Source organism: Coregonus clupeaformis, chromosome 39, assembly GCF_020615455.1.
Source record: "Coregonus clupeaformis isolate EN_2021a chromosome 39, ASM2061545v1, whole genome shotgun sequence".
Lineage (NCBI taxonomy): Eukaryota > Metazoa > Chordata > Actinopteri > Salmoniformes > Salmonidae > Coregonus > Coregonus clupeaformis.
The window spans coordinates 4361579-4387033 of record NC_059230.1 but is presented as its reverse complement, the minus strand read 5'-3'; the positions used below and the strand labels follow the sequence as shown (position 1 = coordinate 4387033).

At 49.3% G+C, this 25455-nt stretch overlaps 1 protein-coding gene across 1 annotated transcript in view; it reads right to left on the bottom strand.

The window, feature by feature from the left end:
- Positions 1 to 616: 616 nt before the first annotated feature.
- Positions 617 to 25455, bottom strand: part of LOC121554210 (coiled-coil domain-containing protein 171) — a 96605-nt gene continuing 71766 nt past the window's right edge. The window contains exons 24-28 of the mRNA XM_045211793.1: positions 22694 to 22839; positions 18815 to 18869; positions 16554 to 16685; positions 2749 to 2901; positions 617 to 1104 (exon numbers count right to left, since the gene is read on the bottom strand). Coding sequence (XP_045067728.1) covers positions 853 to 1104; positions 2749 to 2901; positions 16554 to 16685; positions 18815 to 18869; positions 22694 to 22839 — 738 coding nt within the window. The 3' untranslated portion in view covers positions 617 to 852. The remainder of the gene's footprint in view (positions 1105 to 2748; positions 2902 to 16553; positions 16686 to 18814; positions 18870 to 22693; positions 22840 to 25455) is intronic.

The following is a 25455-nucleotide window of genomic DNA, read 5'->3' as shown; positions in this document are numbered from 1 at the left end:
TGCATCGTGTGTCTCAAGTCACGAGCTCTGAGGTACAGACACAGAAACAGCTGGGGACTAGAACACATTTAGGCAAAGTAAAATATCCAGAATGTATTATATTGGGGCTGTTCTTTTGGTGAATATTACAAACCCATAGTCACTACAATCCATAGGAGATCATTAGGCTTCACGGTCTTTCTTGTGTGTGTGTGTGTGTGTGAGAGTGTGTGTGTGTGTGTGTGTATACAGTACACACACCTCACTGGGAGAGCCACAGCGGAAGCACTGTTTAGGAGAGATCTGATTATAGGATTCACACACACACACACACACACACACACACACACACAGACACAGCACACACACACACACACACACACACACACACACACACACACACACACACAGACACACACAGACACACACACACACACACACAGACACACACACAGACACACACACACACACATACAGACACACAGACACACACACACACACACACACACACACACACACACACACACACACACAATTATTTCCACTCATTCACCAGGTGCACCCTGAGAGCCAGACCCCCCCCCCCCGTAAGAGACAGACATCACATCTTCCCAAACTGAAACAGCAGTATTCAGACTCCAGGTAGAAAGGTTTATTGATTGACGTAACAAAAAAACAGGCTTTATTTTTCAGCTAAATAAATGTATCCTTTATCCTCTTTATGACATCATCAAGAAGTGACGTATCAAAACGCTTCATAAAAAGGGCAGATCTGTAGTTTAATAACACATTGGAACCCACAGAGCTCTGGCACTTTAGGAAATAGGGTGCTATTTGGGACGCATCTATAACACACAACAGTGATTCTGTGGTCTATCTTCCCGACAGACCCTTAGACGGGACAGAACGAGTCTTCTTGGGGACCTTTTTACTGCCCTTAGTCTTTTTAGGGGCGTCTGACAGGGGGAGAGATGTTGAGGGAGTGAAGGAGGGGCTAGGGGTGGGTTTGCCTGTTGCCCCTCTCGGCGGAACGTTCGTGGGGTCGGCGGGAGGGGCTTCAGGGTCAACGAGGAGCTGACAGAGGTCGTCTAGGTGCGGGGTCACTGACGATTGAGAATCACACACCTGAAGCAGAGGGGTCAAAGGTTAAGGAAGTCGGAAACACACACAAACCCCTTCCTTTCATCCACGTCCTACAAACAAAGTGAGTCCTCGCCAGTCTGAAGGTCCTAATCTAAGCCTTCCATTAGCGTTATGAGATGACGTCGGCCTTTAGAAAAGTGGCCTTTATGCTGTGTCAGAAAGCCACTGACTGAAGTGCCCCAAAAGAGTTTACAGGAGAAGGCTGAAGGAGAGAATGATCCTAGTATTTCAGCCTTGAAATGAGCTCTTAGTAAAAGAGAGTCAGTTGAATAGGAGGCCCAGTTTTAAAGCACCCAGTCATCTAAATGATGACAGGACCATATCCAGCTGTAGTTTGTTTGGGGATTAAGGACCAGATTAAGGAAATGGAAACTAGGCTGTAAAAGTAATGTCTTTCTATTGAAACTGTCACTGTAGGTTTGGTCAAACGGACACATTCACAGTTTTGGAAGTTAAGTCTGGAAAAAGTAGACTGTCATTAGAAGCTACAACACATCTACAGCAAAATGCACAGATGCACAGACACAGGGATCCAGCCTGGTGTCTACTCTGTCAGACACAGGGATCCAGCCTGGTGTCTACTCTGTCAGACACATGGATCCAGCCTGGTGTCTACTCTGTCAGACACATGGATCCAGCCTGGTGTCTACTCTGTCAGACACATGGATCCAGCCTGGTGTCTACTCTGTCAGACACATGGATCCAGCCTGGTGTCTACTCTGTCAGACACTGCAGTCCCTGAGGTGTTAAATGAGTCAAACAGAGGTTCTTAGACACTGTCAGTCATCGGAGCGGTTTGTCCATTACAACTGGTTGACGAGAGACAGCAGGGTCAGTCTAAAGAGGGCCTCTAGTTGAAGGACAGTGTCAGTCTAAAGAGGGCCTCTAGTTGAAGGACAGGGTCAGTCTAAAGAGGGCCTCTAGTTGAAGGACAGTGTCTAGTTGAAGGACAGTGTCAGTCTAAAGAGGGCCTCTAGTTGAAGGACAGTGTCAGTCTAAAGAGGGCCTCTAGTTGAAGGACAGTGTCAGTCTAAAGAGGGCCTCTAGTTGAAGGACAGGGTCAGTCTAAAGAGGGCCTCTAGTTGAAGGACAGTGTCAGTCTAAAGAGGGCCTCTAGTTGAAGGACAGGGTCAGTCTAAAGAGGGCCTCTAGTTGAAGGACAGTGTCAGTCTAAAGAGGGCCTCTAGTTGAAGGACAGGGTCAGTCTAAAGAGGGCCTCTAGTTGAAGGACAGTGTCTAGTTGAAGGACAGTGTCAGTCTAAAGAGGTCCTCTAGTTGAAGGACAGGGTCAGTCTAAAGAGGGCCTCTAGTTGAAGGACAGTGTCAGTCTAAAGAGGGCCTCTAGTTGAAGGACAGTGTCAGTCTAAAGAGGGCCTCTAGTTGAAGGACAGGGTCAGTCTAAAGAGGGCCTCTAGTTGAAGGACAGTGTCAGTCTAAAGAGGGCCTCTAGTTGAAGGACAGTGTCAGTCTAAAGAGGGCCTCTAGTTGAAGGACAGTGTCTAGTTGAAGGACAGTGTCAGTCTAAAGAGGTCCTCTAGTTGAAGGACAGTGTCAGTCTAAAGAGGGCCTCTAGTTGAAGGACAGTGTCACACACACACACACACACACACACACACACTCTCTTACAGGGATGAAGCAAAGGCTCTCTCTGAGACAGGCATCTTGTAGTTCTGTCCGGAGGGCGGAGACATGGCTTTGGTGGGCGGAGATTTCTCTCTCCATCGAGCCAATCCTGGAGCACGCTGCGTGGTATACCTCAGAGAACGTCCCCACCAGGCTCTGCAATGCATCATGGGAGGAAAGAGCGAAAGGTTTTATTCAGGGTGTGAATGGACAGGTGTTGAACTAACATCAGGAGTATGTTGACCTGCTTTAGTTCTGAGAGGACCAACTACTGAGAGAAGATGGAAGTATGTTAGGCCTCTCGAGTGGCGCAGCGGTTTAAGGCACTGCATCGCAGGCGTCACTACAGACCCGGGTTTGATCCCAGGCTGTGTCACAACCGGCCGTGACCGGGAGTCCTATAGGGTCGGCGCACAATTGGATATCACGAAATTGGGGAGAAAAGGGGGTAAAATACAAAACATTTAAAATAAAGAAGATGGTTGTCCTTCTGGAAGGTTCTCCCATCTCTACAGAGGAACTCTAGAGCTCTGTCAGAGTGACCATCGGGTTCTTGGTCACCTCCCTGACTAAGGCCCTTCTCCCCCGATTGCTCAGTTTGGCCGGGCGGCCAGCTCTAGGAAGAGTCTTGAGGTTCCAAACTTCTTCCATTTAAGAATGATGGAGGCCACTGTGTTCTTAGGGACCTTCAACACAATCCTGTCTCGGAGCTCTACGGACAATTCCTTCGCCCTCATGGCTTGGTTTTTGCTCTGACATGCACTGTCAACTGTGGGAACTTATATAGACAGGTGTGTGCCTTTCCAAATCATGTCCAATCAATTGAATTTACCACAGGTGGACTCTAATCAAGTTGTAGAAACATCTCAAGGATGATCAGTGGAAACAGGATGCACCTGAGCTCAATTTCGAGTCTCATAGCAAAGGGTATCTGTTTTTTATTTTTAATACATTTGCAGACATTTCTAAAAACCTGTTTTTCTTTGTCGTTATGGGGTATTGTGTGTAGATTGATGAGGGGGGAAAAAACAATGTAATCCATTTTAGAATAAGGCTGTAACGCAACAAAATGTGGAAATAGACAATGGGTTTGAATACTTTCCGAATGCACTGTATAAGCCGGAAGTAGAAGCCTAAGTGTTATTGTCCATTAGTTTACTCCAATTAGGGGAGGGGTGGTAGGGTTAGGGGAAAATAATAAAGTAAAATATATTTAAAATATATATATATATATATATATTTACCCCCCCAAAAATATGGGGATTGTAAATGATTTAGACAATTACATTGATGGAAGCTACAATCTATCTGCAATATTAAAGCTGATCTACCCCCCCCCAAAAAAAAACATTTATAAATATATATATAAAAAGAAAAGAACAGGAAAAAAAAACTAGACGGATAATCAGGCGTGCCGCTTAAACCTTTCATTTACATTTTGTAAAATAATTGTAGGGATTGAAACTGACTAACTTCCTCCTCCTCTCCGAACCTGACGGACCAAACTGACTAACTTCCTCCTCCTCTCCAAACCTGACGGACCAAACTGACTAACTTCCTCCTCCTCTCCGAACCTGACGGACCAAACTGACTAACTTCCTCCTCCTCTCCGAAACCTGACGGACCAAACTGACTAACTTCCTCCTCCTCTCCGTACCTGACGGACCAAACTGACTAACTTCCTCCTCCTCTGAACCGCGGACAAACTGAATCCTCCTCTCTGTACCTGACGGACCAAACTGACTAACTTCCTCCTCCTCTCCAAACCTGACGGACCAAACTGACTAACTTCCTCCTCCTCTCCAAACCTGACGGACCAAACTGACTAACTTCCTCCTCCTCTCTGTACCTGACGGACCAAACTGACTAACTTCCTCCTCCTCTCCGAACCTGACGGACCAAACTGACTAACTTCCTCCTCCTCTCCAAACCTGACGGACCAAACTGACTAACTTCCTCCTCCTCTCCAAACCTGACGGACCAAACTGACTAACTTCCTCCTCCTCTCCGAACCTGACGGACCAAACTGACTAACTTCCTCCTCCTCTCTCTACCTGACGGACCAAACTGACTAACTTCCTCCTCCTCTCTGTACCTGACGGACCAAACTGACTAACTTCCTCCTCCTCTCCAAACCTGACGGACCAAACTGACTAACTTCCTCCTCCTCTCCAAACCTGACGGACCAAACTGACTAACTTCCTCCTCCTCTCCAAACCTGACGGACCAAACTGACTAACTTCCTCCTCCTCTCTGTACCTGACGGACCAAACTGACTAACTTCCCCCTCCTCTCTGTACCTGACGGACCAAACTGACTAACTTCCTCCTCCTCTCTGTACCTGACGGACCAAACTGACTAACTTCCTCCTCCTCTCCGAACCTGACGGACCAAACTGACTAACTTCCTCCTCCTCTCCGAACCTGACGGACCAAACTGACTAACTTCCTCCTCCTCTCCAAACCTGACGGACCAAACTGACTAACTTCCTCCTCCTCTCCAAACCTGACGGACCAAACTGACTAACTTCCTCCTCCTCTCTCTACCTGACGGACCAAACTGACTAACTTCCTCCTCCTCTCTGTACCTGACGGACCAAACTGACTAACTTCCTCCTCCTCTCCAAACCTGACGGACCAAACTGACTAACTTCCTCCTCCTCTCCAAACCTGACGGACCAAACTGACTAACTTCCTCCTCCTCTCCAAACCTGACGGACCAAACTGACTAACTTCCTCCTCCTCTCTGTACCTGACGGACCAAACTGACTAACTTCCTCCTCCTCTCTGTACCTGACGGACCAAACTGACTAACTTCCCCCTCCTCTCTGTACCTGACGGACCAAACTGACTAACTTCCCCCTCCTCTCTGTACCTGACGGACCAAACTGACTAACTTCCTCCTCCTCTCCAAACCTGACGGACCAAACTGACTAACTTCCTCCTCCTCTCCAAACCTGACGGACCAAACTGACTAACTTCCCCCTCCTCTCCAAACCTGACGGACCAAACTGACTAACTTCCTCCTCCTCTCTGTACCTGACGGACCAAACTGACTAACTTCCTCCTCCTCTCTGTACCTGACGGACCAAACTGACTAACTTCCTCCTCCTCTCTGTACCTGACGGACCAAACTGACTAACTTCCTCCTCCTCTCCAAACCTGACGGACCAAACTGACTAACTTCCTCCTCTCCAAACCTGACGGACCAAACTGACTAACTTCCTCCTCCTCTCTGTACCTGACGGACCAAACTGACTAACTTCCTCCTCCTCTCTGTACCTGACGGACCAAACTGACTAACTTCCTCCTCCTCTCTGTACCTGACGGACCAAACTGACTAACTTCCTCCTCCTCTCTGAACCTGACGGACCAAACTGACTAACTTCCTCCTCCTCTCCAAACCTGACGGACCAAACTGACTAACTTCCTCCTCCTCTCCAAACCTGACGGACCAAACTGACTAACTTCCTCCTCCTCTCCAAACCTGACGGACCAAACTGACTAACTTCCTCCTCCTCTCCAAACCTGACGGACCAAACTGACTAACTTCCTCCTCCTCTCTGTACCTGACGGACCAAACTGACTAACTTCCTCCTCCTCTCCAAACCTGACGGACCAAACTGACTAACTTCCTCCTCCTCTCCAAACCTGACGGACCAAACTGACTAACTTCCTCCTCCTCTCCAAACCTGACGGACCAAACTGACTAACTTCCTCCTCCTCTCCAAACCTGACGGACCAAACTGACTAACTTCCTCCTCCTCTCCAAACCTGACGGACCAAACTGACTAACTTCCTCCTCCTCTCCAAACCTGACGGACCAAACTGACTAACTTCCTCCTCCTCTCCGAACCTGACGGACCAAACTGACTAACTTCCTCCTCCTCTCCGAACCTGACGGACCAAACTGACTAACTTCCTCCTCCTCTCCGAACCTGACGGACCAAACTGACTAACTTCCTCCTCCTCTCCAAACCTGACGGACCAAACTGACTAACTTCCTCCTCCTCTCCAAACCTGACGGACCAAACTGACTAACTTCCTCCTCCTCTCCAAACCTGACGGACCAAACTGACTAACTTCCTCCTCCTCTCCAAACCTGACGGACCAAACTGACTAACTTCCTCCTCCTCTCCAAACCTGACGGACCAAACTGACTAACTTCCTCCTCCTCTCTGTACCTGACGGACCAAACTGACTAACTTCCCCCTCCTCTCCAAACCTGACGGACCAAACTGACTAACTTCCTCCTCCTCTCCAAACCTGACGGACCAAACTGACTAACTTCCCCCTCCTCTCCAAACCTGACGGACCAAACTGACTAACTTCCCCCTCCTCTCCGAACCTGACGGACCAAACTGACTAACTTCCCCCTCCTCTCCAAACCTGACGGACCAAACTGACTAACTTCCTCCTCCTCTCCAAACCTGACGGACCAAACTGACTAACTTCCTCCTCCTCTCCGAACCTGACGGACCAAACTGACTAACTTCCTCCTCCTCTCTGTACCTGACGGACCAAACTGACTAACTTCCCCCTCCTCTCTGTACCTGACGGACCAAACTGACTAACTTCCTCCTCCTCTCTGTACCTGACGGACCAAACTGACTAACTTCCTCCTCCTCTCCAAACCTGACGGACCAAACTGACTAACTTCCTCCTCCTCTCCAAACCTGACGGACCAAACTGACTAACTTCCTCCTCCTCTCCGAACCTGACGGACCAAACTGACTAACTTCCTCCTCCTCTCTGAACCTGACGGACCAAACTGACTAACTTCCTCCTCCTCTCCGAACCTGACGGACCAAACTGACTAACTTCCTCCTCCTCTCCAAACCTGACGGACCAAACTGACTAACTTCCTCCACCTCTCTGTACCTGACGGACCAAACTGACTAACTTCCTCCTCCTCTCCAAACCTGACGGACCAAACTGACTAACTTCCTCCTCCTCTCCAAACCTGACGGACCAAACTGACTAACTTCCTCCTCCTCTCCAAACCTGACGGACCAAACTGACTAACTTCCTCCTCCTCTCCAAACCTGATGTACCAAACTGACTAACTTCCTCCTCCTCTCCAAACCTGACGGACCAAACTGACTAACTTCCTCCTCCTCTCCAAACCTGACGGACCAAACTGACTAACTTCCTCCTCCTCTCCAAACCTGACGGACCAAACTGACTAACTTCCTCCTCCTCTCCAAACCTGACGGACCAAACTGACTAACTTCCTCCTCCTCTCCAAACCTGACGGACCAAACTGACTAACTTCCTCCTCCTCTCCAAACCTGACGGACCAAACTGACTAACTTCCTCCTCCTCTCCAAACCTGACGGACCAAACTGACTAACTTCCTCCTCCTCTCTGTACCTGACGGACCAAACTGACTAACTTCCTCCTCCTCTCCAAACCTGACGGACCAAACTGACTAACTTCCTCCTCCTCTCCAAACCTGACGGACCAAACTGACTAACTTCCTCCTCCTCTCCAAACCTGACGGACCAAACTGACTAACTTCCTCCTCCTCTCCAAACCTGACGGACCAAACTGACTAACTTCCTCCTCCTCTCTGTACCTGACGGACCAAACTGACTAACTTCCTCCTCCTCTCCAAACCTGACGGACCAAACTGACTAACTTCCTCCTCCTCTCCAAACCTGACGGACCAAACTGACTAACTTCCTCCTCCTCTCTGTACCTGACGGACCAAACTGACTAACTTCCTCCTCCTCTCCAAACCTGACGGACCAAACTGACTAACTTCCTCCTCCTCTCCAAACCTGACGGACCAAACTGACTAACTTCCTCCTCCTCTCCGAAACCTGACGGACCAAACTGACTAACTTCCCCCTCCTCTCCAAACCTGACGGACCAAACTGACTAACTTCCTCCTCCTCTCCAAACCTGACGGACCAAACTGACTAACTTCCTCCTCTCCGAACCTGACGGACCAAACTGACTAACTTCCTCCTCCTCTCTGTACCTGACGGACCAAACTGACTAACTTCCCCCTCCTCTCCAAACCTGACGGACCAAACTGACTAACTTCCTCCTCCTCTCTGTACCTGACGGACCAAACTGACTAACTTCCCCTCCTCTCCAAACCTGACGGACCAAACTGACTAACTTCCTCCTCCTCTCTGTACCTGACGGACCAAACTGACTAACTTCCTCCTCCTCTCCAAACCTGACGGACCAAACTGACTAACTTCCTCCTCCTCTCCAAACCTGACGGACCAAACTGACTAACTTCCTCCTCCTCTCTGTACCTGACGGACCAAACTGACTAACTTCCTCCTCCTCTCCAAACCTGACGGACCAAACTGACTAACTTCCTCCTCCTCTCTGTACCTGACGGACCAAACTGACTAACTTCCTCCTCCTCTCCAAACCTGACGGACCAAACTGACTAACTTCCTCCTCCTCTCCGAACCTGACGGACCAAACTGACTAACTTCCTCCTCCTCTCTGTACCTGACGGACCAAACTGACTAACTTCCTCCTCCTCTCCGAACCTGACGGACCAAACTGACTAACTTCCTCCTCCTCTCCAAACCTGACGGACCAAACTGACTAACTTCCTCCACACCTCTCTGTACCTGACGGACCAAACTGACTAACTTCCTCCTCCTCTCCAAACCTGACGGACCAAACTGACTAACTTCCTCCTCCTCTCTGTACCTGACGGACCAAACTGACTAACTTCCTCCTCCTCTCCAAACCTGACGGACCAAACTGACTAACTTCCTCCTCCTCTCCAAACCTGACGGACCAAACTGACTAACTTCCTCCTCCTCTCCAAAACCTGACGGACCAAACTGACTAACTTCCTCCTCCTCTCCAAACCTGACGGACCAAACTGACTAACTTCCTCCTCCTCTCCAAACCTGACGGACCAAACTGACTAACTTCCTCCTCCTCTCCAAACCTGACGGACCAAACTGACTAACTTCCTCCTCCTCTCTGTACCTGACGGACCAAACTGACTAACTTCCTCCTCCTCTCCAAACCTGACGGACCAAACTGACTAACTTCCTCCTCCTCTCTGTACCTGACGGACCAAACTGACTAACTTCCTCCTCCTCTCTGAACCTGACGGACCAAACTGACTAACTTCCTCCTCCTCTCCAAACCTGACGGACCAAACTGACTAACTTCCTCCTCCTCTCCAAACCTGACGGACCAAACTGACTAACTTCCTCCTCCTCTCCAAACCTGACGGACCAAACTGACTAACTTCCTCCTCCTCTCCAAACCTGACGGACCAAACTGACTAACTTCCTCCTCCTCTCCAAACCTGACGGACCAAACTGACTAACTTCCTCCTCCTCTCCGAACCTGACGGACCAAACTGACTAACTTCCTCCTCCTCTCCGAACCTGACGGACCAAACTGACTAACTTCCTCCTCCTCTCCGAACCTGACGGACCAAACTGACTAACTTCCTCCTCCTCTCCAAACCTGACGGACCAAACTGACTAACTTCCTCCTCCTCTCTGTACCTGACGGACCAAACTGACTAACTTCCCCCTCCTCTCCAAACCTGACGGACCAAACTGACTAACTTCCTCCTCCTCTCCAAACCTGACGGACCAAACTGACTAACTTCCCCCTCCTCTCCAAACCTGACGGACCAAACTGACTAACTTCCCCCTCCTCTCCGAACCTGACGGACCAAACTGACTAACTTCCCCCTCCTCTCCAAACCTGACGGACCAAACTGACTAACTTCCTCCTCCTCTCCAAACCTGACGGACCAAACTGACTAACTTCCTCCTCCTCTCCGAACCTGACGGACCAAACTGACTAACTTCCTCCTCCTCTCTGTACCTGACGGACCAAACTGACTAACTTCCTCCTCCTCTCCGAACCTGACGGACCAAACTGACTAACTTCCTCCTCCTCTCCAAACCTGACGGACCAAACTGACTAACTTCCTCCTCCTCTCTGTACCTGACGGACCAAACTGACTAACTTCCTCCTCCTCTCCAAACCTGACGGACCAAACTGACTAACTTCCTCCTCCTCTCCAAACCTGACGGACCAAACTGACTAACTTCCCCTCCTCTCCAAACCTGACGGACCAAACTGACTAACTTCCCCCTCCTCTCCGAACCTGACGGACCAAACTGACTAACTTCCCCTTCCTCTCCAAACCTGACGGACCAAACTGACTAACTTCCTCCTCCTCTCCAAACCTGACGGACCAAACTGACTAACTTCCTCCTCCTCTTCGAACCTGACGGACCAAACTGACTAACTTCCTCCTCCTCTCTGTACCTGACGGACCAAACTGACTAACTTCCCCCTCCTCTCTGTACCTGACGGACCAAACTGACTAACTTCCTCCTCCTCTCTGTACCTGACGGACCAAACTGACTAACTTCCTCCTCCTCTCCAAACCTGACGGACCAAACTGACTAACTTCCTCCTCCTCTCTGTACCTGACGGACCAAACTGACTAACTTCCTCCTCCTCTCCAAACCTGACGGACCAAACTGACTAACTTCCTCCTCCTCTCCGAACCTGACGGACCAAACTGACTAACTTCCTCCTCCTCTCTGTACCTGATGGACCAAACTGACTAACTTCCTCCTCCTCTCCGAACCTGACGGACCAAACTGACTAACTTCCTCCTCCTCTCCAAACCTGACGGACCAAACTGACTAACTTCCTCCACCTCTCTGTACCTGACGGACCAAACTGACTAACTTCCTCCTCCTCTCCAAACCTGACGGACCAAACTGACTAACTTCCTCCTCTCCAAACCTGACGGACCAAACTGACTAACTTCCTCCTCCTCTCCAAACCTGACGGACCAAACTGACTAACTTCCTCCTCCTCTCTGTACCTGACGGACCAAACAGACTAACTTCCTCCTCCTCTCCAAACCTGACGGACCAAACTGACTAACTTCCTCCTCCTCTCCAAACCTGACGGACCAAACTGACTAACTTCCTCCTCCTCTCCAAACCTGACGGACCAAACTGACTAACTTCCTCCTCCTCTCTGTACCTGACGGACCAAACTGACTAACTTCCTCCTCCTCTCCAAACCTGACGGACCAAACTGACTAACTTCCTCCTCCTCTCTGTACCTGACGGACCAAACTGACTAACTTCCTCCTCCTCTCCAAACCTGACGGACCAAACTGACTAACTTCCTCCTCCTCTCCGAACCTGACGGACCAAACTGACTAACTTCCTCCTCCTCTCCGAACCTGACGGACCAAACTGACTAACTTCCTCCTCCTCTCCAAACCTGACGGACCAAACTGACTAACTTCCTCCACCTCTCTGTACCTGACGGACCAAACTGACTAACTTCCTCCACCTCTCTGTACCTGACGGACCAAACTGACTAACTTCCTCCTCCTCTCCAAACCTGACGGACCAAACTGACTAACTTCCTCCTCTCCAAACCTGACGGACCAAACTGACTAACTTCCTCCTCCTCTCCAAACCTGACGGACCAAACTGACTAACTTCCTCCTCCTCTCTGTACCTGACGGACCAAACTGACTAACTTCCTCCTCCTCTCCAAACCTGACGGACCAAACTGACTAACTTCCTCCTCCTCTCCAAACCTGACGGACCAAACTGACTAACTTCCTCCTCCTCTCCAAACCTGACGGACCAAACTGACTAACTTCCTCCTCCTCTCCAAACCTGACGGACCAAACTGACTAACTTCCTCCTCCTCTCCAAACCTGACGGACCAAACTGACTAACTTCCTCCTCCTCTCCAAACCTGACGGACCAAACTGACTAACTTCCTCCTCCTCTCCAAACCTGACGGACCAAACTGACTAACTTCCTCCTCCTCTCCAAACCTGACGGACCAAACTGACTAACTTCCTCCTCCTCTCTGTACCTGACGGACCAAACTGACTAACTTCCTCCTCCTCTCTGAACCTGACGGACCAAACTGACTAACTTCCTCCTCCTCTCCAAACCTGACGGACCAAACTGACTAACTTCCTCCTCCTCTCCAAACCTGACGGACCAAACTGACTAACTTCCTCCTCCTCTCCAAACCTGACGGACCAAACTGACTAACTTCCTCCTCCTCTCCAAACCTGACGGACCAAACTGACTAACTTCCTCCTCCTCTCCAAACCTGACGGACCAAACTGACTAACTTCCTCCTCCTCTCCAAACCTGACGGACCAAACTGACTAACTTCCTCCTCCTCTCCGAACCTGACGGACCAAACTGACTAACTTCCTCCTCCTCTCTGTACCTGACGGACCAAACTGACTAACTTCCTCCTCCTCTCCAAACCTGACGGACCAAACTGACTAACTTCCTCCTCCTCTCTGTACCTGACGGACCAAACTGACTAACTTCCTCCTCCTCTCCGAACCTGACGGACCAAACTGACTAACTTCCTCCTCCTCTCCAAACCTGACGGACCAAACTGACTAACTTCCTCCTCCTCTCTGTACCTGACGGACCAAACTGACTAACTTCCTCCTCCTCTCCAAACCTGACGGACCAAACTGACTAACTTCCTCCTCCTCTCCAAACCTGACGGACCAAACTGACTAACTTCCTCCTCCTCTCCAAACCTGACGGACCAAACTGACTAACTTCCTCCTCCTCTCCGAACCTGACGGACCAAACTGACTAACTTCCTCCTCCTCTCCAAACCTGACGGACCAAACTGACTAACTTCCCCCTCCTCTCCAAACCTGACGGACCAAACTGACTAACTTCCCCCTCCTCTCCGAACCTGACGGACCAAACTGACTAACTTCCCTCCTCCTCTCCAAACCTGACGGACCAAACTGACTAACTTCCTCCTCCTCTCCAAACCTGACGGACCAAACTGACTAACTTCCTCCTCCTCTCCGAAACCTGACGGACCAAACTGACTAACTTCCTCCTCCTCTCTGTACCTGACGGACCAAACTGACTAACTTCCTCCTCCTCTCTGTACCTGACGGACCAAACTGACTAACTTCCTCCTCCTCTCTGTACCTGACGGACCAAACTGACTAACTTCCTCCTCCTCTCCAAACCTGACGGACCAAACTGACTAACTTCCTCCTCCTCTCTGTACCTGACGGACCAAACTGACTAACTTCCTCCTCCTCTCCAAACCTGACGGACCAAACTGACTAACTTCCTCCTCCTCTCCGAACCTGACGGACCAAACTGACTAACTTCCTCCTCCTCTTCGAACCTGACGGACCAAACTGACTAACTTCCTCCTCCTCTCCGAACCTGACGGACCAAACTGACTAACTTCCTCCTCCTCTCCAAACCTGACGGACCAAACTGACTAACTTCCTCCTCCTCTCCAAACCTGACGGACCAAACTGACTAACTTCCTCCTCCTCTCTGTACCTGACGGACCAAACTGACTAACTTCCTCCTCCTCTCCGAACCTGACGGACCAAACTGACTAACTTCCTCCTCCTCTCCAAACCTGACGGACCAAACTGACTAACTTCCTCCACCTCTCTGTACCTGACGGACCAAACTGACTAACTTCCTCCTCCTCTCCAAACCTGACGGACCAAACTGACTAACTTCCTCCTCTCCAAACCTGACGGACCAAACTGACTAACTTCCTCCTCCTCTCCAAACCTGACGGACCAAACTGACTAACTTCCTCCTCCTCTCCGAACCTGACGGACCAAACTGACTAACTTCCTCCTCCTCTCCAAACCTGACGGACCAAACTGACTAACTTCCTCCTCCTCTCCAAACCTGACGGACCAAACTGACTAACTTCCTCCTCCTCTCCAAACCTGACGGACCAAACTGACTAACTTCCTCCTCCTCTCCAAACCTGACGGACCAAACTGACTAACTTCCTCCTCCTCTCCGAACCTGACGGACCAAACTGACTAACTTCCTCCTCCTCTCCGAACCTGACGGACCAAACTGACTAACTTCCTCCTCCTCTCCAAACCTGACGGACCAAACTGACTAACTTCCTCCTCCTCTCCAAACCTGACGGACCAAACTGACTAACTTCCTCCTCCTCTCTGTACCTGACGGACCAAACTGACTAACTTCCTCCTCCTCTCCAAACCTGACGGACCAAACTGACTAACTTCCTCCTCCTCTCCAAACCTGACGGACCAAACTGACTAACTTCCTCCTCCTCTCTGAACCTGACGGACCAAACTGACTAACTTCCTCCTCCTCTCCAAACCTGACGGACCAAACTGACTAACTTCCTCCTCCTCTCCAAACCTGACGGACCAAACTGACTAACTTCCCTCCTCCTCTCCAAACCTGACGGACCAAACTGACTAACTTCCTCCTCCTCTCCAAACCTGACGGACCAAACTGACTAACTTCCTCCTCCTCTCTGTACCTGACGGACCAAACTGACTAACTTCCTCCTCCTCTCCAAACCTGACGGACCAAACTGACTAACTTCCTCCTCCTCTCCAAACCTGACGGACCAAACTGACTAACTTCCTCCTCCTCTCCAAACCTGACGGACCAAACTGACTAACTTCCTCCTCCTCTCTGTACCTGACGGACCAAACTGACTAACTTCCTCCTCCTCTCCAAACCTGACGGACCAAACTGACTAACTTCCTCCTCCTCTCCAAACCTGACGGACCAAACTGACTAACTTCCTCCTCCTCTCCAAACCTGACGGACCAAACTGACTAACTTCCTCCACCTCTCTGTACCTGACGGACCAAACTGACTAACTTCCTCCTCCTCTCCGAACCTGACGGACCAAACTGACTAACTTCCTCCTCCTCTCCAAACCTGACGGACCAAACTGACTAACTTCCTCCTCCTCTCCAAACCTGACGGACCAAACTGACTAACTTCCTCCTCCTCTCCAAACCTGACGGACCAAACTGACTAACTTCCTCCTCCTCTCCAAACCTGACGGACCAAACTGACTAACTTCCTCCTCCTCTCCAAACCTGACGGACCAAACTGACTAACTTCCTCCTCCTCTCCAAACCTGACGGACCAAACTGACTAACTTCCTCCTCCTCTCTGTACCTGACGGACCAAACTGACTAACTTCCTCCTCCTCTCTCTACCTGACGGACCAAACTGACTAACTTCCTCCTCCTCTCCAAACCTGACGGACCAAACTGACTAACTTCCTCCTCCTCTCCAAACCTGACGGACCAAACTGACTAACTTCCTCCACCTCTCTGTACCTGACGGACCAAACTGACTAACTTCCTCCTCCTCTCCAAACCCGACGGACCAAACTGACTAACTTCCTCCTCCTCTCCAAACCTGACGGACCAAACTGACTAACTTCCTCCTCCTCTCTGTACCTGACGGACCAAACTGACTAACTTCCTCCTCCTCTCCAAACCTGACGGACCAAACTGACTAACTTCCTCCTCCTCTCCAAACCTGACGGACCAAACTGACTAACTTCCTCCTCCTCTCCGAACCTGACGGACCAAACTGACTAACTTCCTCCTCCTCTCCAAACCTGACGGACCAAACTGACTAACTTCCTCCTCCTCTCCGAACCTGACGGACCAAACTGACTAACTTCCTCCTCCTCTCCAAACCTGACGGACCAAACTGACTAACTTCCTCCTCCTCTCCGAACCTGACGGACCAAACTGACTAACTTCCTCCTCCTCTCCGAACCTGACGGACCAAACTGACTAACTTCCTCCTCCTCTCCAAACCTGACGGACCAAACTGACTAACTTCCTCCTCCTCTCTGTACCTGACGGACCAAACTGACTAACTTCCTCCTCCTCTCCGAACCTGACGGACCAAACTGACTAACTTCCTCCTCCTCTCCGAACCTGACGGACCAAACTCAGTGTCCCTGTAGGAATAGTACCTGACAGGCGGCCACCTCTGGTCCTCCCAGCGACCTCTCTGGTCCAGTCAGATCCAGATGCACTCTTGGTAACTGCAGAGGGAGGTCCTCGTCAGTGGAGGTGGATCGTGATTGGACGATACGGTCTCTGACCTGCGGTGCGGGGCAGGAGAGAGAGAGTGTGAGTGTCGGGCCATTTACACTAGGAAGCGGCATCGCTCGGTCAAACATCGGAAGAAGCGGAGGGGGGACCGTTGAGCGATGCGAGTGACCAATCCAAGCTCACCATAGATTACAAACCTTACTGGATTGGCCGACAATGGCTGTTGATACGTAGCACTAGCTAGCTTGTTAGCACCCTTGTATAGTGTAAATGGTCGGTATGTGTATGTGTGAATGCATGCGCTCGTGTGTCAGTGCTTCTGTTTCAAGGACACACTGCTAATTGAGTAGCTGAGCCAAACCTCCGGGAAGTGGGAGGGGCCAAACCTCTGGGAAGTGGGAGGGGCCAAACCTCTGGGAAGTGGGAGGCTATCTCAACTCCGTCCCACATAAGAGAATATTGAACCCTACTTCTAGTGAGAAACACAAAAGCTGGTTTGTCTGGCATTGTACATTTTTTACATTTACATTTTAGTCATTTAGCAGACGCTCTTATCCAGAGCGACTTACAGGAGCAATTAGGGTTAAGTGCCTTGCTCAAGGGCACATCGACAGATTTTTCACCTAGTCGGCTTGGGGATTAGAACCAGCGACCTTTCGGTTACTGGCACAACGCTCTTACCCACTAAGCCACCTGCCGCCCCATTGTGACTGATAGTATGTGGTTACAACACACACAATGCTCTGAACTCTAGCTGTTTAAAAACCAACCAACCAATGCAGCTCACCTCTCTGAACTCTAGCTGTTTAAAAACCAACCAACCAATGCAGCTCACCTCTCTGAACTCTAGCTGTTTAAAAACCAACCAACCAATGCAGCTCACCTCTCTGAACTCTAGCTGTTTAAAAACCAACCAACCAATGCAGCTCACCTCTCTGAACTCTAGCTGTTTAAAAACCAACCAACCAATGCAGCTCACCTCTCTGAACTCTAGCTGTTTAAAAACCAACCAACCAATGCAGCTCACCTCTTTGAACTCTAGCTGTTTAAAAACCAACCAACCAATGCAGCTCACCTCTTTGAACTCTAGCTGTTTAAAAACCAACCAACCAATGCAGCTCACCTCTCTGAACTCTAGCTGTTTAAAAACCAACCAACCAATGCAGCTCACCTCTCTGAACTCTAGCTGTTTAAAAACCAACCAACCAATGCAGCTCACCTCTCTGAACTCTAGCTGTTTAAAAACCAACCAACCAATGCAGCTCACCTCTCTGAACTCTAGCTGTTTAAAAACCAACCAACCAATGCAGCTCACCTCTCTGAACTCTAGCTGTTTAAAAACCAACCAACCAATGCAGCTCACCTCTTTGAACTCTAGCTGTTTAAAAACCAACCAACCAATGCAGCTCACCTCTTTGAACTCTAGCTGTTTAAAAACCAACCAACCAATGCAGCTCACCTCTCTGAACTCTAGCTGTTTAAAAACCAACCAACCAATGCAGCTCACCTCTCTGAACTCTAGCTGTTTAAAAACCAACCAACCAATGCAGCTCACCTCTCTGAACTCTAGCTGTTTAAAAACCAACCAACCAATGCAGCTCACCTCTCTGAACTCTAGCTGTTTAAAAACCAACCAACCAATGCAGCTCACCTCTCTGAACTCTAGCTGTTTAAAAACCAACCAACCAATGCAGCTCACCTCTCTGAACTCTAGCTGTTTAAAAACCAACCAACCAATGCAGCTCACCTCTCTGAACTCTAGCTGTTTAAAAACCAACCAACCAATGCAGCTCATCTCTCTGAACTCTAGCTGTTTAAAAACCAACCAACCAATGCAGCTCACCTCTCTGAACTCTAGCTGTTTAAAAACCAACCAACCAATGCAACTCACCTCTCTGAACTCTAGCTGTTTAAAAACCAACCAACCAATGCAGCTCACCTCTCTGAACTCTAGCTGTTTAAAAACCAACCAACCAATGCAGCTCACCTCTCTGAACTCTAGCTGTTTAAAAACCAACCAACCAATGCAACTCACCTCTCTGAACTCTAGCTGTTTAAAAACCAACCAACCAATGCAGCTCACCTCTCTGAACTCTAGCTGTTTAAAAACCAACCAACCAATGCAGCTCACCTCTCTGAACTCTAGCTGTTTAAAAACCAACCAACCAATGCAGCTCACCTCTCTGTAGCTGCTCTCTACTGCTCTCATGTAGCTGGCCAGGGAGTCCTTCCTCCTAGAGAGAGACAGAGAGAGGAGTGGGGAGGGGAGGGGAGGGGAAGGGGGAGAGAGAGACACAGAGAGAGAGACAGAGACAGAGACAGAGACAGAGACAGAGAGAGAGAGAGAGAGAGAGAGAGAGAGAGAGAGAGAGAGAGAGAGAGAGAGAGATCAGTCAGCATTACAATAGCTAGCTAATGCCACAGTCATCATTGGATTTTAAAATGCCCTTTATTGGGTCAACATCCTACAGTACATGACCATCCAACCCTCAGAAGTCCCGCACCACGCGCTCCTGTACCAGCCTGTAATAAACAGCTTTGTGTAAAATGACAACTCCAGATCCCGTCATTCTCAACAGAGCACAACGCCCCCTGGAGGTCCCATGGTCTGACCAGCAACAGCTTTGTGTAAAATGACAACTCCAGATCCCGTCATTCTCAACAGAGCACAACGCCCCCTGGAGGTCCCATGGTCTGACCAGCAACAGCTTTGTGTAAAATGACAACTCCAGATCCCGTCATTCTCAACAGAGCACAACGCCCCCTAATACCTACATGTTTCAACCCTATATAGGGCACTACCCAGTCTGTAATACCTACATGTTCCAACCCTATATAGGGCACTACCCAGTCTGTAATACCTACATGTTTCAACCCTATATAGGGCACTACCCAGTCTGTAATACCTACATGTTTCAAGCAGACCATCATAGTCCCTGTGCCCAAGAACACCAAGGTAATCTGTCTAAATGACTATCGCCCCGTAGCATCACATCTGTAGCCATGAAATGCTTTGAAAGGCTGGTCATGGCTCACATCAACTCCATCATCTCAGACACACTGGACTCACTCCAATTTGCATACCGCCCCAACAGATCCACAGACGGCATACTCTCTATTGCACTCCACACTGCCCTCACCCACCTAGATAAGAGGAATACCTATGTGAGAACGCTGTTTATTAACTACAGCTCAGCGTTCAACACCATTGTCCTCTCCAAGCTCATCACTACGCTAAGGACCCTGGGATTGAACACCTCCCTCTGCAACTGGGTCCTGGACTTCCTGACGGGCCGCCCCCAGGTGGTGAGGGTAGGCAACATCACCTCTGCCACGCTGATCCTCAACACGGGGGCCCCTCAGGGGTGCGTGCTGAGTCCCCTCCTGTACTCCCTGTTCACCCACAACTGCGTGGCCAAGCACTCCAATACCATCATCAAGTTTGCTGACGACACGACGGTAGTAGGCCTGGTCACCGGCAACGATGAGTCAGCATACAGGGAGGAGGTTTCTGACCAGAACATCAACCTCTCCCTCAACATCAGTAAGACCCAAGGAGCTGTTTGTTGACTACAGGTAACAGGGGGGGCGAACACGCCCCCATCCACATTGACGGGGCCGCAGTGGAGCAGGTCGAGAGCTTCAAGTTCCTCGGTGTCCAAATCACTGAAGACTTAAAATGGTCCAAACACACTCACACAGTCGTGAAGAAGGCAGCGCCTCTTCCCCCTCAGGAGATTGGAAAAAGTTTGGCATGGGGCCCTCAAATCCTCAAAAAGTTATATAGCTGTACCACTGAGAGCATCTTGACTGGCTGCATCACCGCCTGGTATAGCAACAGCACCGCCCTGGATCGCACGGCGCTACAGAGGGTGGTGCGGACAGCCCAGGACATCACTGGGGCTTAGCTCCCTGCCCTACAGGACATATACACTTCCAGTCAAAAGTTTGGACACACCTGCTTATTCAAGGGTTTTTCTTTATTTTTACTATTTTCTACATTGTAGAATAATAGTGAAGACATCAAAACTATGAAATAACACATATGGAATCACGTAGTAACCAAAAAAAGTGTTAAACAAATCAAAATATTTTATATTTGAGTTTCTGCTGCAGGTGAAGCTGGTTCTCAACGCACCATGTTGTATCATTACAGATGGAGTCATTCTAACGCACCACGTTGTATCATTACAGATGGAGTCATTCTAACGCACCACGTTGTATCATTACAGATGGAGTCATTCTAACGCACCACGTTGTATCATTACAGATGGAGTCATTCTAACGCACCACGTTGTATCATTACAGATGGAGTCATTCTAACGCACCACGTTGTATCATTACAGATGGAGTCATTCTAACACACCACGTTGTATCATTACAGATGGAGTCATTCTAACACACCACGTTGTATCATTACAGATGGAGTCATTCTAACGCACCACGTTGTATCATTACAGATGGAGTCATTCTAACGCACCACGTTGTATCATTACAGATGGAGTCATTCTAACGCACCACGTTGTATCATTACAGATGGCGTCGTCGTACTATATGGCGTAAGACAACGGGTGCACAGTACAGTTTCGTATGTAGGGTAATAGTGTTTAAGGTTTCGTATGTAGGGTAATAGTGTTTAAGGTTTCGTATGTAGGGTAATAGTGTTAAAGGTTTCGTATGTAGGGTAATAGTGTTTAAGGTTTCGTATGTAGGGTAATAGTGTTTAAGGTTTCGTATGTAGGGTAATAGTGTTTAAGGTTTCGTATGTAGGGTAATAGTGTTTAAGGTTTCGTATGTAGGGTAATAGTGTTTAAGGTTTCGTATGTAGGGTAATAGTGTTAAAGGTTTCGTATGTAGGGTAATAGTGTTGAAGGTTTCGTATGTAGGGTATAGTGTTTAAGGTTTCGTATGTAGGGTAATAGTGTTTAAGGTTTCGTATGTAGGGTAATAGTGTTTAAGGTTTCGTATGTAGGGTATAGTGTTTAGGGTTTCGTATGTAGGGTATAGTGTTTAAGGTTTCGTATGTAGGGTAATAGTGTTTAAGGTTTCGTATGTAGGGTAATACTGTTTAAGGTTTCGTATGTAGGGTAATAGTGTTTAAGGTTTCGTATGTAGGGTAATAGTGTTTAAGGTTTCGTATGTAGGGTGTAGTGTTTAAGGTTTCGTATGTAGGGTAATAGTGTTTAAGGTTTCGTATGTAGGGTAATAGTGTTTAGGGTTTCGTATGTAGGGTATAGTGTTGAAGGTTTCGTATGTAGGGTATAGTGTTGAAGGTTTCGTATGTAGGGTATAGTGTTTAGGGTTTCGTATGTAGGGTATAGTGTTTAAGGTTTCGTATGTAGGGTATAGTGTTTAAGGTTTCGTATGTAGGGTAATAGTGTTTAAGGTTTCGTATGTAGGGTAATAGTGTTTAAGGTTTCGTATGTAGGGTAATAGTGTTTAAGGTTTCGTATGTAGGGTAATAGTGTTTAAGGTTTCGTATGTAGGGTAATAGTGTTTAAGGTTTCGTATGTAGGGTAATAGTGTTTAAGGTTTCGTATGTAGGGTGTAGTGTTTAAGGTTTCGTATGTAGGGTATAGTGTTTAAGGTTTCGTATGTAGGGTAATAGTGTTTAAGGTTTCGTATGTAGGGTAATAGTGTTTAAGGTTTCGTATGTAGGGTAATAGTGTTTAAGGTTTCGTATGTAGGGTAATAGTGTTTAAGGTTTCGTATGTAGGGTAATAGTGTTCAAGGTTTCGTATGTAGGGTAATAGTGTTTAAGGTTTCGTATGTAGGGTAATAGTGTTTAAGGTTTCGTATGTAGGGTGTAGTGTTTAAGGTTTCGTATGTAGGGTGTAGTGTTTAGGGTTTCGTATGTAGGGTAATAGTGTTTAAGGTTTCGTATGTAGGGTGTAGTGTTTAAGGTTTCGTATGTAGGGTAATAGTGTTTAAGGTTTCGTATGTAGGGTAATAGTGTTTAAGGTTTCGTATGTAGGGTGTAGTGTTTAAGGTTTCGTATGTAGGGTGTAGTGTTTAGGGTTTCGTATGTAGGGTGTAGTGTTTAGGGTGTAGAGCGTACTTGGCTGCCATGCGTAGTGCATCCTCTGCCTGTCTGACACTCTCCTCCAGACTCTTCTTCTCCTGCTGTAGGCCTGACAGGTGTTTACCCAGAACCCTTAGAGACTGGTCCTTCTGACGCACCTCCTGACGAGCCTCCGACAGACTCTAGGGGGGGAGAGAAGGGGAGAGGGTTAGAGTTAGGGGGGAGAGGGTTAGAGTTAGGGGGGGAAGAGGGTTAGAGTTAGGGGGGGAAGAGGGTTAGAGTTAGGGGGAAGAGGGTTAGAGTTAGGGGGAGAGGGTTAGAGTTAGGGGGAAGAGGGTTAGAGTTAGGGGGAAGAGGGTTAGAGTTAGGGGGAAGAGGGTTAGAGTTAGGGGGGAAGAGGGTTAGAGTTAGGGGGGAAGAGGGTTAGAGTTAGGGGGAAGAGGGTTAGAGTTAGGGGGAGAGGGTTAAAGTTAGGGGGAAGAGGGTTAGAGTTAGGGGGGAGAGGGTTAGAGTTAGGGGGAAGAGGGTTAGAGTTAGGGGAAGAGGGTTAGAGTTAGGGGGGGAAGAGGGTTAGAGTTAGGGGGAAGAGGGTTAGAGTTAGGGGGGAGAGGGTTAGAGTTAGGGGGGAAGAGGGTTAGAGTTAGGGGAGGAAGAGGGTTAGAGTTAGGGGGGAGAGGGTTAGAGTTAGGGGGGAGAGGGTTAGGAGTTAGGGGGGAAGAGGGTTAGAGTTAGGGGGAGAGAGGTTAGAGTTAGGGGGGAAGAGGGTTAGAGTTAGGGGGGGGAAGAGGGTTAGAGTTAGGGGGGGAAGAGGGTTAGAGTTAGGGGGAAGAGGGTTAGAGTTAGGGGAGGAAGAGGGTTAGAGTTAGGGGGGAGAGGGTTAGAGTTAGGGGGAAGAGGGTTAGAGTTAGGGGGGGGAAGAGGGTTAGAGTTAGGGGGGGAAGAGGGTTAGAGTTAGGGGGAAGAGGGTTAGAGTTAGGGGAGGAAGAGGGTTAGAGTTAGGGGGGAGGGTTAGAGTTAGGGGGAAGAGGGTTAGAGTTAGGGGGGGAAGAGGGTTAGAGTTAGGGGAGGAAGAGGTTAGAGTTAGGGTTAGGGGGAAGAGGGTTAGAGTTAGGGGGAGAGGGTTAGAGTTAGGGGGAAGAGGGTTAGAGTTAGGGGGAAGAGGGTTAGAGTTAGGGGGAAGAGGGTTAGAGTTAGGGGGAAGAGGGTTAGAGTTAGGGGGAAGAGGGTTAGAGTTAGGGGGAAGAGGGTTAGAGTTAGGGGGGAAGAGGGTTAGAGTTAGGGGGAAGAGGGTTAGAGTTAGGGGGGGAAGAGGGTTAGAGTTAGGGGGGAAGAGGGTTAGAGTTAGGGGGGGAAAGAGGGTTAGAGTTAGGGGGGAAGAGGGTTAGAGTTAGGGGGGAAGAGGGTTAGAGTTAGGGGGAAAGAGGGTTAGAGTTAGGGGGAAGAGGGTTAGAGTTAGGGGGAGAGGGTTAGAGTTAGGGGGAAGAGGGTTAGAGTTAGGGGGAAGAGGGTTAGAGTTAGGGGAAGAGGGTTAGAGTTAGGGGGAAGAGGGTTAGAGTTAGGGGGAAGAGGGTTAGAGTTAGGGGAGGAAGAGGGTTAGAGTTAGGGGAAGAGGGTTAGAGTTAGGGGGGAAGAGGGTTAGAGTTAGGGTTAGGGGGAAGAGGGTTAGAGTTAGGGGGAAGAGGGTTAGAGTTAGGGGGAAGAGGGTTAGAGTTAGGGGAGGAAGAGGGTTAGAGTTAGGGTTAGGGGGAAGAGGGTTAGAGTTAGGGGGGAAGAGGGTTAGAGTTAGGGGGGAAGAGGGTTAGAGTTAGGGGGGAGAGGGTTAGAGTTAGGGGGGGAGAGGTTAGAGTTAGGGGGAAGAGGGTTAGAGTTAGGGGGAAAGGGTTAGAGTTAGGGGGAAGAGGGTTAGAGTTAGGGTTAGGGGGAAGAGGGTTAGAGTTAGGGGGGGAAGAGGGTTAGAGTTAGGGTTAGGGGGGAAGAGGGTTAGAGTTAGGGGGAAGAGGGTTAGAGTTAGGGGGAAGAGGGTTAGAGTTAGGGGAAGAGGGTTAGAGTTAGGGGGAAGAGGTTAGAGTTAGGGGGGAGAGGGTTAGGAGTTAGGGGGAAGAGGGTTAGAGTTAGGGGGGAAGAGGGTTAGAGTTAGGGGGGAAGAGGGTTAGAGTTAGGGGGAAGAGAGGTTAGAGTTGGGGGGGAGAGGGTTAGAGTTAGGGGGAAGAGGGTTAGAGTTAGGGTTAGGGGAAGAGGGTTAGAGTTAGGGGGAGAGGGTTAGAGTTAGGGGGGAAGAGGGTTAGAGTTAGGGGGAAGAGGGTTAGAGTTAGGGGGGAAGAGGGTTAGAGTTAGGGGGAAGAGGGTTAGAGTTGGGGGGAAGAGGGTTAGGGTTAGGGGGAAGAGGGTTAGAGTTAGGGGGAAGAGGGTTAGAGTTAGGGGGAAAGGGGTTAGAGTTAGGGGGAGAGGGTTAGGAGTTAGGGGGAAGAGGGTTAGAGTTAGGGGGAAGAGGGTTAGAGTTAGGGGGGAGAGGGTTAGAGTTAGGGGGGGAAGAGGGTTAGAGTTAGGGGGGAAGAGGGTTAGAGTTAGGGGGGGAAGAGGGTTAGAGTTAGGGGGGAAGAGGGTTAGAGTTAGGGGGAAGAGGGTTAGAGTTAGGGGGGAGGGTTAGAGTTAGGGGGGAAGAGGGTTAGAGTTGGGGGGAGAGGGTTAGAGTTAGGGTTAGGGGGAAGAGGGTTAGAGTTAGGGGAGAGAGGGTTAGAGTTAGGGGGAAGAGGGTTAGAGTTAGGGGGAAGAGGGTTAGAGTTAGGGGGAAGAGGGTT